Source organism: Nilaparvata lugens, chromosome 12 (assembly GCF_014356525.2).
Source record: "Nilaparvata lugens isolate BPH chromosome 12, ASM1435652v1, whole genome shotgun sequence".
NCBI classification, from domain to species: Eukaryota; Metazoa; Arthropoda; class Insecta; order Hemiptera; family Delphacidae; genus Nilaparvata; species Nilaparvata lugens.
Genome location: NC_052515.1, coordinates 830,251 through 845,685, shown reverse-complemented (window position 1 = coordinate 845,685; position 15,435 = coordinate 830,251). Strand labels below are relative to the sequence as shown.

Sequence of the window (15,435 nt, the reverse complement as noted above, 5' to 3'; positions counted from 1 at the left end):
GAGGCGTTGAAGACTGGAAATATGAAAAATTTGAAAATAGTTGAACCACAGAATAGGAAGCCACGTTTAATAATTTACGATGTCCCTAGTGATTTAAGCAAAGAGGAACTAGCCGAGAGTATTTTCAACAAAAACTTTGCTATCTCTGAACTAGGAAAGGAATCATTTTTAAACGGATGTAAGCCTCTCTACAAGGTTGGACCAAAGAACAAGGAAGTAGTTCATTGGATCATTGAATGTGAGCCCGAGATAAGAAGAATCCTAATAAATAGGAAACGAGTCTTTGTCGACATGACTTCTTGCAGGTTAAATGACTTTATTTCGGTTCAACGGTGCTTCAAGTGCCAGTGCTTTGGTCACGTTTCAAAGTATTGCAAAAAAGAAAGTGAAGTCTGCGGTCACTGTGCTGAAGATCATAGTACTAAAGATTGTCCAAATACCGCCAAGGAAGCAATATGTAGCAATTGTAAGAAGAACAAAAAGCCATCAAATCATAAAGTTCACGATCCACAATGTCCTAGCCACCAGAAATCATTGCAGCAATTGATTGAAAAGACTAATTATGGGATTGTTTAAAAATATATATTGTTCTCAAAAAATAATAAATCAGACTGGAAATATTGTGATGGATATTAATGAAATTTTAGGTAATTTGAATTATACATATAGAGTTCAACAAAGATCAAAAAGTAGGACATCACTCGTATTTAATTTTGGAGGTTACACTGACCTGAATATTTCCTTCGCCAGCGTAAAAAACGGAAAAGTAAATATTTCCAAGGGCATTGCTACCGTAGTAAATAGGAAATGTATGAGCATTGATTACTTCAATAGTCTAACTACTATATTTTCACAAACAAAGCAAATTGATGCGTCGGTGAAATTCGACGAGACATTGAAAATACTCAATTTGTTTTTATTGACAGATAATAGTAACTTGCTTTCCAATCTAGAAATATTACTATCTATGATCGATGAATGGGCTTCAGATAAACAAGCTCTGACAGTTGGAATTGATTTTTTTGGAACCATGGCTGATGTATCTTGTATTGATCTCTTAAGTACTGTCTTGGCAACAAAACACATTAAATATGTGTTTTACTACAAGGGTATAAATAATCTTACATTTTTAAATATTCCAGAAGAGAAAAACAATGAGAAACCATGTCCAACGGGATACTTACCTGAAAAACCACCCAAACATGAATTTATAAATAGTATGCTGGAGCTCAGAAATCTTCTGAGTCAACATGATCAGATAAATTCTATTATTTACTATGAAATTCTGACTAACATTACAAAAAAAAACTTATTGAGCTCTTATTCGTACCTAATAGAGATAAAGCGTAAAGAGATGAATATTTATGATAATAATCTAAGAACATTTCTATGGCCAACTAGGAAAAGTTATAGAATGGGCTTCTGCTTGGATAACGAAGGAACCTACGTGGAATTCAACGAGAGTAATAAAAGATTCTTAACAAAAGAAAAATACATTCTTGTTAGTAGAGATACACAACTCATGTTAAACGGTGAGCTGTATCAGAAAATATCATCAATTGACATTTCTGCTTCAAGTCTTCCTAATATTACGTGGATAGATGGTGTGCCAGGGTGTGGAAAGACGTTTGAAATACTGAACCAGCATAAACCAGGAATAGATTTAGTTCTCAGTCAAACAAGAGCAGGAATCAAAGACATCAGAGAGGCTGTCATTCATAAGTACGGTAAGGATTACTGTAGAAAGATAATAAGATCAGATTACAGAACCGTTTCATCTTTCATTATAAATGGAGTGGGCAAGAAATATCATCGTGTCTTTATAGATGAGGCTGTACTGATGCATGCTGGCTACATTGGTTTCATTGCGAAATTATCAGGATGCTCCGAAGTTTTCCTACTTGGTGATTCTAAACAGATTCCTTACATCGAAAGGAGTGGACTGAAAGTTAGATGGTCTCATCCTTCAGTTTTTTGTGAGTCCACACGGAAAGTGACTTTAACTAGAAGATGTCCGATCGATGTATGCTGCGCACTATCCAAATTCTATGGTAAAATTGAAACAACTAGTGGAACTCTTCGCTCAATTAGGAAGACCATCTTTAACGGCGGTCTTCCACAGCTTGATCCAGAAACACTTGTATTAACATACACGCAGAATGAGAAAAAATTATTCAAGAGTTACTAGGTGACAGGATTGATAAAACAATAAAATTCACACGATACACGAAGCACAAGGTCTTACTTATAGAAATGTTATTCTAGTGAGGACAAATTCAAAGGATCTAGAGATCTATAACAGTGAAAGTCATGTGATTGTAGCACTCAGTAGGCACACTCATAGTTTCAACTATCTAACAACAGCGGAGAATGATCTCATATCATTGCTTATAAAAAACACATTAAGCTTTGATGATAAATATATAATGAGATGGCAGAGGAAAATAGAGGAGAACAAGCATGGAGGGGTGCGTATGAATAAGCATGATGATGAGTAATAATAACGTGCTGGATGTGGCAAATGAACTTGATTCCGTGGATGAGATAGAGGACAGTGTGATTGAGGATAAACAACAACTCCACGTTGCTCTTCAACACTCTAATATAACTGTATTTTCTCTCAATATCAGAAGTATTAGGAAGAACTTCGATGACCTGATGATTCAACTACAGGATATGTCCCATGATTTCGATATAATAATACTAACAGAATGCTGGATCAAAAGAGATTATACACAGAAGCAACTGAAGGACTACAATATTTTTCACTCTTTGAATAATCGTACTCAAAATGATGGAGTAATTGTATATGCAAAGGAAAATCTCAATGTACAATCGGTAGAACTAAATATCAGACAGGCCAACGTTCTTCATCTACGACTTCAAACATCAAAGGAGAGATATAATATATTAGCAGTGTACAGATCACCTTCCTACGCCAGCATAACAGAGTTTTTAGAGGACTTTGAAACAGTGCTTGGTAGACTGAGAGGTCAACTTATTATTTGCGCAGGAGACTTCAACATTAATACGCTACAGCCACATCAGCATTATCAACTTGATGATTATTACGACTTATTGAGTGAACACGGTTTGAAGAACTGCATTAAAAAGGCTACCAGAGTAACAGCGGGAACGTCTTCTTGTTTGGATCATATGTTGACCAACTGTAAAAGTAAAATCCATCCAATCGTGTATCACTCGAGTATCACAGACCACTTCATTACAATTCTTGGACTGGAAGAACATCAGTTAGACAGAACAAATGGGGATGAACAGAGCTCAACTAACTGTCAACTCTCAACTAACTGTAAATCTGTCAACTTGAACGGCTTGAGGAGAGGACTGCGAGTGGAACAATGGACGGAGGTTTTTGAGTCAAATAACACAGACTCAGCTTACGAAAAGTTCCTAGAAATTCTACAAAAACATATGGAGAGCAATACACATCATTACAGACAAAAGAAGAGGATCAAGAGCATAAAACCATGGATAACACGAGGACTTATCTCAGCTATAAGAACAAGGGATTCTCTAAATAGAAGAAGGAAGCTGGACCCAGAGAACGGAGAACTCGCTAACTACTACCGAAGATACAGAAATACACTGACGTCACTCATCCAAACTACAAAAGAAAATTATTTCAAGATGCAACTAAATGAAGCAAACAATGATGTAAGGAAGACATGGAAAATAATCAAGGATGCTACAGATTCAGATCAGAAAAAGGATATACAACTGAATGCTTTGAAAATTAATGGTGACATAGTCACACTGAAAGATAATCCTAGAGAACTATTGAGTCATGTAAATAATTTCTTTGTTAATATTGGAGAGAGTATGGCTAACAAAATATCTGAGAGTCTGAATAAAAATATTAACGAAATTATAGCAGATAATGTACCAGAATTGCATGTACAGAGTAATATGTTTCTTTTCCCCATAGATGAAAAGGAAATAATAAACACAATTGATTCTTTACACATCAATAGTGCACCAGGCCTAGATGGATTAGATAACAGGACCTTGAAAGGAATAAAAGATTTAATTTCTAAGCCTTTAACTCATATTTTTAATCTGAGCTTGTTATATGGTACTTTTCCAAGAGCAATGAAGCAAATCTGTGTCAGACCTATACATAAAGCAGGCGATAAACTAATTATTAGTAATTATAGACCTATTTCACTGATTAGCAATGTATCAAAAATTTTAGAAAAACTAGTTAAATCAAGATTAATAAGCTTTTTAGAAATTAATAATATTCTTTCTCCTAACCAATTTGGCTTCCGCAAAGGTATAAGTACAGAATTAGCTGTACTAGAATTATCAAAATTTGTAACTAGCAATTTAGAGGAAAAGAATAAATGTCTAGCAGTATTTTTAGATTTAGCAAAGGCCTTCGACTCTGTTTCCCATGACTTATTAATAAAAAAGCTTGAGGCAATAGGTATAAGAGGAGTGCCACTTGAATGGTTCAGATCCTACCTCAGCAATCGACAGCAAAAAACAAAGGTTGAGAACCATATGAGTGCAGAGGGTTCCATGAAGTTTGGAATACCTCAAGGAACAGTTTTAGGACCAATTTTGTATTCGATCTTTGCAAATGAGTTGTGCTCCATTCAAATTCAAGGTAGAGTTATAGCCTTTGCTGACGATACAGCACTCCTTTTTCAAGGAAAAAACTGGGAAGAAGTGTTCCAAACAGCAGAGATAGAACTCACAAAAATCACTAGTTGGTTAAGAAATAACTTATTGTCATTGAATTCAGAAAAAACAAAATTTTTAGCTTTTTCTTTAACAAATAGCACAAAACCACACATGACAACAATGAAGCTCCATAATTGTGATAGAAATTGTAACAATAATTGTAATTGCCCACTAATAGAACGCTCTGACAATATAAAGTATTTAGGAATAATAGTAGATGATTCATTGAAATGGAACAAACACATAACATATACAACTGCCAAAATAAGGAAGCTTATATACAAATTCTATCAATTAAGGCGTATCATAGACAAAGAAATGTTAAAAACTGTATACTTAACATTAGTTGAATCTCTTTTAAGGTACGGTCTGTTAGTTTGGGGTGCAGCTAACTTCAGTTTTATAGATCCATTATTTAAAACTCAAAAACGCATTTTGAAAATAATGGGAAACAGGGAAATCCAGTTTTCAACTGTAGAATTATTTATAGAAAATAGAGTACTCAGCGTTAGGCAATTGTATATATTGTTGTTATTAGGGTATATGAAAAAACATCAAAATAGGAACCATATCATAAATCATAGCCATAATACTAGAATAAGAGAACGTTACAATCAAGAAGTACCAAGAATGAATACAGCGTTTGGGCAAAGATCACTAGGATATTTAGGGCCTAAAATATCTAATAGAATACCATTAGAAATCAAAGGAGAGGAAAATTTCAATAGGTTCAAAAGAAAAATTAGACATTGGTTATTCAGTATTGGGATACAAAGTAGTGAGGAACTAATAGTAAGTAGGATTTAGATTTAAGCAGTATTCTTTTTAAATAAGGTAATTATATGTAGAAAATAGTACCTCGGTTTAGTATCTTTGTACTAGGTGATGCTTAGGGTAATAGATATAGTTTTAGATTTTTGGAATTTTTGTATTATCTGTTGTAGCATAAATTAGTATTAATTTGATGATAACCTCGACACATATATTATATAGTGAGGTATCATTTTTGTAAACACTGAATATTGTTATATTATTGAAAATATATGAAAAAAAAATGTAATGTATGAATTTATGAATAAACTCCTCTGGATGTGTCGTCCAACATTCAGAGAAATTATTTTTTTTCAATTCTAAGGAAAAATTTTACAATTTTTTTTTAAAACTTTATACAAAACTCACCCCCCAGCGTTACCGGCAGCCTTATTGAACGGATTGGAGCGTCGCGACGCCTCCGGCGTGAGTGGATTACAGCTGTCCTCAGCCGCCTGCAGCAGTGAGTTAATGCTGAGACTGCTGTCCCAACCAGTGCCCCCTCCACCTCCCGCACCACCACCACTTCTCAGTGCCAGCTGCGGGGCTGGCGTGGCCGCCACCAGGGTGCTCACGTACTTCTCCTGTTCCAGCGACGACGTTGTTGTTGTCTCCGAAACTCCCGACACACCTGCAAACAGCATAATTTCAAATCAAATCAAATCAAATTCATTTATTGCCAAAAAGAAATTACAACTAATGATATCACGTTTACATACATATTAAGGCTAGACGCACACCAGTTAGTCAGGACAAGACAAGTCATGATCAGACACGTTTAGTCACAATACTTCACATAGTTGCTTATGAAGACATGTCTAATTGCAATGACTAATCAGTGTGTGTTGCGTCATAAGCAACAATGTGAAATATTGTGACCAAACGTGTCTAATCATGTCTTGACTAACTGGTGTGCGCTTAGCCTTACAGCACGCGTCCTGTAGTTTTGCCTCTGTGACTTTGAAACGGCATTTAGGCAAGGTATGGTTCGCGGGGTAATATTCACAGCTTTGCAAAAACATCAGGCTTCAGAGACCCTAGGTCCCTAGATGGAGGAAGCTCCCTACACACAGAGATTCTTCATGAATGAGAGAGTTGCAACGTATCACCAACAATGGAAAGGTGATATCAGCCAATCAGCTGATAGGCTGGCAGTGTTGTGCTAAAAGGACGTATCTCCAAAAAGCTCCTTTTGTATCTTTTCGGATGCAACACGTTGCTTTTGAGAAGATACAAAAGATCATCTTTTGCTTATGGAAAGATACATTGAAGCTCCTTGTGTAACTTTTCAGATGCAGCACGTTGCTTTTGAGAAGATACAAAAGAGCACATGTTGTTTATGGGAAGATACATTAAAGCTTCTTGTGTATCTTTTCGGGTCCAACACGTTGCTTTTAAGAAGATACAAAAGAGCACCTGTTGCTTTATGGAAAGATACATTAAAGCTTCTCGTGTATCTTTTCGGGTCCAACACGTTGCTTTTAAGAAGATACAAAAGAGCATCTGTTGCTTATGGAAAGATACATTAAAGTTTCTTGTGTATCTTTTCGGGTCCAACACGTTGCTTTTAAGAACATACAAAAGAGCATCTGTTGCTTATGGAAAGATACATTAAAGTTTCTTGTGTATCTTTTCGGGTCCAACACGTTGCTTTTAAGAAGATACAAAAGAGCACATGTTGCTTATGGGAAGATACATTAAAGCTCCTTGGGTATCTTTTCAGATGCAACACGTTGCTTTTGAGAAGATACAAAAGGTCATCTGTTGCTTATGGAAAGATACATTGAAGCTCCTTGTGTAACTTTTCAGATGCAGCACGTTGCTTTTGAGAAGATACAAAAGAACATCTGTTGCTTATGGAAAGATACATTAAAGCGACTTGTGTAACTTTTCAGATGCAACACGTTGCTTTTGAGAAGATACGAAAGAGCACTTGTTGTTTATGGGAAGATACATTAAAGCTCCTTATGTATCTTTTCAGATGCAACACGTTGCTTTTGAGAAGATACAAAAGATCATCTGTTGCTTATGGAAAGATACATTGAAGCTCCTTGTGTAACTTTTCAGATGCAGCACGTTGCTTTTGAGAAGATACAAAAGAACACATATTGCTTATGGAAAGATACATTGAAGCTCCTTGTGTAACTTTTCAGATGCAGCACGTTGCTTTTGAGAAGATACAAAAGAACATCTGTTGCTTATGGAAAGATACATTAAAGCGACTTGTGTAACTTTTCAGATGCAACACGTTGCTTTTAAGAAGATACAAAAGAGCACATGTTGCTTATGGGAAGATACATTAAAGCTCCTTGGGTATCTTTTCAGATGCAACACGTTGCTTTTGAGAAGATACAAAAGATCATCTGTTGCTTATGGAAAGATAAATTGAAGCTCCTTGTGTAACTTTTCAGATGCAGCACGTTGCTTTTGAGAAGATACAAAAGAGCACATGTTGTTTATGGGAAGATACATTAAAGCTCCTTATGTATCTTTTCAGATGCAACACGTTACTTTTGAGAAGATACAACAGATCATCTGTTGCTTATGGAAAGATACATTGAAGCTCCTTGTGTAACTTTTCAGATGCAGCACATTGCTTTTGAGAAGATACAAAAGAACATCTGTTGCTTATGGAAAGATACATTAAAGCGACTTGTGTAACTTTTCAGATGCAACACGTTGCTTTTGAGAAGATGCGAAAGATCATCTGTTGCTTATGGGAAGATACATTAAAGCTACTTGGGTATCTTTTCAGATGCAGCACGTTGCTTTTGAGAAGATACAAAAGAACATTTGTTGCTTATGGGAAGATACATTAAACTCCTTGTGTATCTTTTCAGATGCAAAACGTTGCTTTAGAGAAGATACAAATGAGCACATGTTGCTTACGGAAAGATACATTTTCAAAAATGTTCCATGTTTTTGAACGGGAAGTAGCTAGTGGTCCTCCGCCAATAGGCAAAGCTACAGGACCCCCAGACTGTACTTACAGTTTTAAGCTTAAGAGGGATGCTCTATGGACATTCATATATGACTGATATTATGTTTCAAAAAGGAGCTGCATAATCATGTTTGTACTTATCTCTTTTCTGTATAGGGCTACTTGTAATATAAATTGAAAGAAAAATAAAAATGAAAAATCTCAGTACCCTTTTTGAATTATTTAATCACAACATGTTTCGGACATTGATGCCATTTTCAAGACTTGAAACTTAAAAGACTTGAAAATGGCATCAATGTTAAAGCATGTTGTAATTGAATAATTCAAAACGGGTACTGATATTGTTTATTTTTCTTTTTATTCATGTTTGTACTTTATGTAAATGGCAGTGAAATGAATGATCTATTATTGTTAAGTAGTAGAATCAAAAGTAAATAGCACTGCTAGCTAGTTTAGCAGCACTATAAATAAAGACCTAGGCTATGCACGTTATAAAGAGTTTCCAATTCTCTGTTATCACCGCCTTCTATAGTGGATAGTTGCGATTCAAGTTATTCCAGTGTAATATTAATTTATTGATTCTTGTCAATAATAATCAAATCTATCTAAAATATATTCCACTCCTCAAGGAAATATATTATTTTCTCATGGACTAATATTTTTTCACAACATAGAAACAAATTGGCAACAGGGAGGATTTGGGGAAGAATAGAGCTTTCTACTTTGTCTAATCACAGACAAGGATAGCAATAGCAATCCAATATTAGGGAATGATCTTTGACTGTATTGGTTATGGAAGAAACAATAAAGTTTTTTTTTAGATCTCATTGAATGCGTTTTTTTTTTGTCTGTATATGTGCAAGTGATCATGCATGAGCCGAGAAATAAAATCTGGAAAGAGCCATTGAAACACGTTGTGACGTGCATGTCGCTTCTCACACTGAACGCAACCAGCAAGTACACGCGTACCAGTGCGTGCGTTGAGTCGGAGTATAGTTTAGTTTTATCTAACTAATGGTCGCTTTCTCCAAAGTTGCTCCAACTATTAAACCCGTTTAATCAATGTATGCTCGCATTTATTATAATGTATTGTTGATGGTTTAAACTAGAATTTAACTTTAACTTATTTAGGGCCGTTTGCACAGTGCCAGTTTAAACTATATCTCATTTTAAACTGGATTAAATCCATATCAAGTCTCGTTCGTTGTAATGTGGTTCATTTTGAGATTAAGCCACCAGCTGATTAAATTCAGTTTAAGCGTTGAATGTGCAAACGGCCCTTAGAAGTTTAACTGTTTTAGAGAACTATTATGTTCCAATAGCTCTTACCATAGTTTGATTCTTATCTGGGCATGCACTTGGACAACGCAATTCATTTTCTGCCCCTGTGTGAACCCTCCCATAGGAAACAACGCAATTCATTATCTGCCCCTGTGTGAACTTCCTATGTGAAGTTGCTCCAACTATTAAACCCGTTTAAGCAATGTATGCTTGCATTTATTATAATGTATTTCAATTTAGACAGCTGATGGTTTAAATTAGATTTGAACTCAATCTAGATTTTAACTTATTTAGAAGTTAAACTGTTTTGGAGAAAGCGACCCTGAACAATAATTATGTTCCAATAGCTCTTACCATAGTTTGTTTTTCATCTGGGCGTGCACTTGGACAAATACGCATCTGTCCCTGTGTGAACACTCTCATAAGAAACAACGCAATTCATTTTCTGCCCCTGTGTGAGCCCTCCCATAAGAAACAACACAATTTATCTCCTGCCCCTGGGTGAACACTCTCATAAGAAACAACGCAATTCATTTTCTGCCCCTGTGTGAACACTCCCATAAGAAACAATGAAAAAAATGATTAGACTGACCAGCCGAGCTAGGATGCGAGCTCTTGAGCATGCCCATGACCCCCTTGCCGTGATAGCCGGCCCCTCGCAACAGGAGTGCCTTGGTGCGTGCATGTCTCCACGTGATCACAGGCACCCTGCTGTGTCGGTAGCAGCGACAGAACCGCTTCAGGCTTTCGTCCGACACACCGGCCGGCATCACTAACAGTGCTGGGTAGCTGAAACACCATAAAAAACAAATTATTAGTTTTAGAACTAACTCGAAAAATTTTGAGTATTAACATAGAGAAAAGATATCATAAGAAGATATTCCATGGTATAGATAGTTTATGTTTCAATTTTGAAGCCGCCTTTTTGTTAACTCAAGCTGATTACTGTCGACTATTGTCTGTTATTACTGTTTTGGCAGAGTGTAAGAACAGAACAACATGAGAGACTACCAGCGTTGGTACTTTTGTATTTATTCAGAAAATATTGAGGAGGTTTTATATTATTCATGTTTCTATAGTGAGGTCCACGTTATAATGGCAGTGTTTGATTAGCAATGGTATTGCCATCCTTGTCTATCATTCAACAAAGTAGATAAAAAATAAAATAAAATAAGTTTCAAAAACGTACGTGACCAAACAATGTGTTACAACATAATCTAAAAAGTAAACAGAAACAGCTGGCTTGTAATCACAGTTCTCCGCCGACAGCGCTATCTGTCGGCAAAAGTTGTAACAACAATGGCCGCCACAACTGCAGCTATGATGAAGTTCCCGTTTCAAATTGCATTGCATTTCTCTTTGCACTATCTCTTTCTCGATTGCACTATCTCTTTCTCTCTTTGCTCTGTTGCCAGATCGCCTTTTAACAATGTAGAATTAATAATTGATTAACAAAATATTTCATCTTAGTTATGAAAATGCATCATGAAATTATTGAAAAATATAATTTCTTGCTTAACAAAATATAATTGTTTTTTTTTTTTTTTAACAAGAATGAACAGTTAATATTACATCAATAAACCTGTATCAGCTACCGTCTATAGAAGGCATTGACACGACAGAGGATCGGGAACGTTCTTCTCCTACCTTTCTCCACTGCCATTATAACGTGGACCTCACTAAAGCGAAATTATGTTGAGAAAATTGAAAAAGCTATAGAAGTGAAACGCAAATACAGAGATGTGCGCATGGAAATTATTGCCAAGGAGAATAAAAAAGTTCTGAACAGGATTAGAGAAGCTAAATCAAATCAAATCAAATTATTTATTGTCACACAACATTAAAATGTTACAACAACGTCATTAATAAGACAGAAAACATCAATTTAAAAAATCTATTACAAAGAAATCTTCAACTTTATATAAACATTCATTGACCAGTACTTTTTTCAAAATATTTGCAGTAACTATTAAAGCTCATTCTTTTGATATTTTCAGGCAAAGCGTTATAAAGTTTTATTGACATGTATTGCCAGTTTTTTTGAGAACTTGTAAATTGGCAATACTCGACTCTTATATTATTCCTATGTCTAGTGTTATGTTGGTGTATCCTAGAGTTAACATCATATTCATTTTCAGTTTTCTTCATTGAAATCAAGCATGACAATACATACAAAGATGGCAGTGTTAATAGTCCGAGTTCAATAAATAATGATTTGCATGGAGTACGAGGAGCCTTGTGGCAAATTATTCTTACTGCTTTCTTTTGACATTTAAACAAGATGTCAGTAGTTGAGCCATTGCCCCACAGCTGGATTCCATATAGCAAAAGGCTATGAATATGGGCAAAGTAAACACTCATTAGAACAGACATATCTACAATATTACATAATCTACGTAAAAGGAAGATGCCCTTGTTGATTTTTTTATAAATATATGTTATATGGCATTTCCAAGTCAGGTTGGTATCAATTTTCACTCCAAGAAACTTAATTGAGTTTATGTCATTAATTTTTCTGTCAAAGCTAAAAGTTATATCCTCTGTTTTTGTGGAATTAATGCTCAAATTGTTTGCTGCACACCAATCTTCAATTTTAGAGGTATTATTCAGTATGCTAGAATACAAATGATCCTTATTCTTATTAGCTACCTTTAAACCTAAGTCATCAGCAAACAAATACGAAGCACTATCGTCATTACAAGAGTTAATAATATTAGGCAAATCATTAATATAAACAATGAATAACAGTGGACCAAGAATGGAACCTTGTGGTACGCCGTATTTGACTATTCCACCTCTAGAATACTCGCCATTTTTTAAAACATACTGTACTCTATTTGTAAGATAGGAATAAATAAGGTCAACAGCCAATTGATTCAACCCGTAATAAGATAGTTTATGACATAATATAGTATGATCAACAGTTTCAAACGCTTTGGTCATATCAAAATCATCCAACAATCATCCAAGAAAGTCTACAAAGAACTCGGAACATCAAACTCAAATCAGCATCTCCACTGTCCAAGTTGAGAAGGTACAAGACAGAGGATCGGCAACGTTGTTCTGCTAACTTTCTCCACGTGGACTTCACTAAAGTTAGGAATTTTAAGTATTGATACTAGTAATACAATTCAATTTATTATTTTTTCCTCCACCTCCTGTCTAAAGTACTTACTTTACTCCCTGAAACATAATACCAAAGTGTCCCTTCTTCGCTCTCGGTAGGAAAACAGAAAAACTCCCTAGGGAGGAAAAGTGACTCAATTTAAATAACATGGGAAGCATCTCTATTTTAAAAACTTACATTGTAATAGGTTAGAAGGTCTAAGCTCAGATGAGGAAGCATATAGAGTAGTCATTAAACCAACTAAATTCAATACCTCAACCAGACATTTGATCAATAAATGAAATTTAAGTTTGTATGCTAAAATTATTACAAGCTTCATATCACTATACTAAAAAAAAATATTTTTTTTATTCCATGTTACTCAAAATACCAGCCAACGAATATTCCTCATTAACTAATCAAATTTGAAACGGGAACTTCATCGTAGCTGCAGTTGTGGCGGCCATTGTTGTTACAACTTTTGCCGACAGATAGCGCTGTCGGCGGAGAACTGTGATTACAAGCCAGCTATTTCTGTTTACTTTTTAGATTATGTTGTAACACATTGTTTGGTCACGTACGTTTTTGAAACTTATTTTATTTGAAGTTTTTATAAAAATGTAGGTGGGGGAAAAATGTTGTGTATATCATGAGTGAAAAATGTTTTTTCTGCCTCAGGAAAATGTTGCCCTCTGGCTTCGCCTCAGGCTTCAAACTTTTTCCTCAGGGAGAAAAACCAGTACTTTTCACTCTAGATATACAAATAACTATTTCTCCCTCGGGAAAATTGTTGCCCTCGGCTTCGCCTCGGGCTTCAAACTTTTTCCTCAGGGAGAAAAACCAGTACTTTTCACTCTAGATATACAAATAGCTATTTAGTAAGGAATGTTTTTTATCTGGATTGATTGTAACAGAGGTGGACATCACTATAGTAAATAGACAAGAGTGAGACACCCACCTTTGGCAGACAGAGTAGGTGCTATTGATGGAGGTGATTCGAAAAGGGTCCTTGTTTTTCGACGAGTTGCCACTGCTGCTGCAGCCCAGACCCAGTCGCATCCAGTCCTTGACGTAGACCCGTTCAATCAGTCGCTCCAGTGTCTTCGCGTCGGCTGCGGGCGCTATCAAGCCTGGAGGAACACCCACCTCAAACTCGTCAACTGAAAACCAACAACATTTAAATCTGATGAAAATTTATTCATTTATCAATTTGATTTATCCCAATTATCACATTTTTCACAATATTAATACTATTTTACAATTGATCTAGTATTATTACTCCATAACATACATTGATTACCGTTCACTGTACAGGATCTGTATAATAAGTAACCGGACTGACCTCAGGAAATTTTTTATGAGCGAAATATGTACAATTTTTCATTAGATATCTTCAAAGTAGTCCCTATTGGAGTCGATAACACGCTGATACCGGATTTTCAAATCCCTGAACGCTCCCTGGAAGTCGGCAACCTCTATGCTGTCTAGAGCCCTCGTCGTAGCACGTTGAACGTTTTCCAGAGTCCCGAACCGCGTCCCCTTAAGTTGTCTCTTTGATCTTGGGGAACAAAAAGAAGTCCGGTGGTGCCAGATCCGGGCTGTAAGGAGGATGTGGCAACGTTACCCTCGACAGTTTGGCCAACTGCTCGGTGACGAGCAGGCAGGTGTGCGACGGAGCATTGTCGTGATGGAGGCTCCACGAATCGGCAATCCCCGGACGGACTCGATGAACCCGGGCGGTTAGTCGATGGAGCACCTCTCTGTAGTACTGGCCGTTCACAAAGAGTTTCTGCCACCCGGCCAAACTGTAAACGACCAGTACTACAGAGAGGTGCTCCGTCGACTAACCGCCCGGGTTCATCGAGTCCGTCCGGGGTTAAAGAGTTTTATTTCATAATTCTAGATTAAATACTACAGTTATAGATTAAAAAACTGTATCAATAACTATTAAAAACAATATATTGACAATAATAAATTACAAAGAAGCCTGCTCAATGAAAGAATTGTGCATTATTGCTGCTTTACAAAGGATAATTCCACTGGATAAGTTGGTACAGCTGACTGATTACAACACATAAAGCAGCTTCTGAGAAACAAAAACGTGATTTGGGCAGCGCATACTTCATAATAATAATAATAATAATAATAATAATAATAATAATAATAATAATATAATAATAATAATATTTATAAAATATCATTTGACAGAATCAAAGTCATGATAATACCTTGAATGTGCGTCATACAGCCAGTTATTCAACGATTGCAGGTGAAGTGAATTATTATTAAAAGTAAAATAATGTAGCAAATATTAAATTGTAGTTAAAACGTGGAGCATTGTTTGAAAGCACATTAGAAGCGAAATGCACATCCTTAGACATTTACCTCACACATTTTTTTCAATCCAAAATCATCGGTTTGTCGAATGTAGGCACAAAAATGAATAGAAACCCAGATTTAAAGAGTCTCTAATTGAACGGAATATATCTATAATTTGTGACTGTATTAAAGAATGAGTAGATTGAATAACGTAAATAACTCATTCTTTTGCTGAATAGCTAGCCAAATTGAACTTTGGAATAATTTCAAA

At 35.8% G+C, this 15,435-nt stretch overlaps 1 protein-coding gene across 1 annotated transcript in view; it reads right to left on the bottom strand.

Moving 5' to 3' along the window:
- Positions 1-15,435, bottom strand: part of LOC111049769 (myotubularin-related protein 13) — a 146,339-nt gene that overhangs the window by 36,292 nt on the left and 94,612 nt on the right. Inside the window, 3 exon segments of the mRNA XM_039439411.1 lie at positions 5,887-6,148; positions 10,332-10,528; positions 13,804-14,005. Coding sequence (XP_039295345.1) covers positions 5,887-6,148; positions 10,332-10,528; positions 13,804-14,005 — 661 coding nt within the window.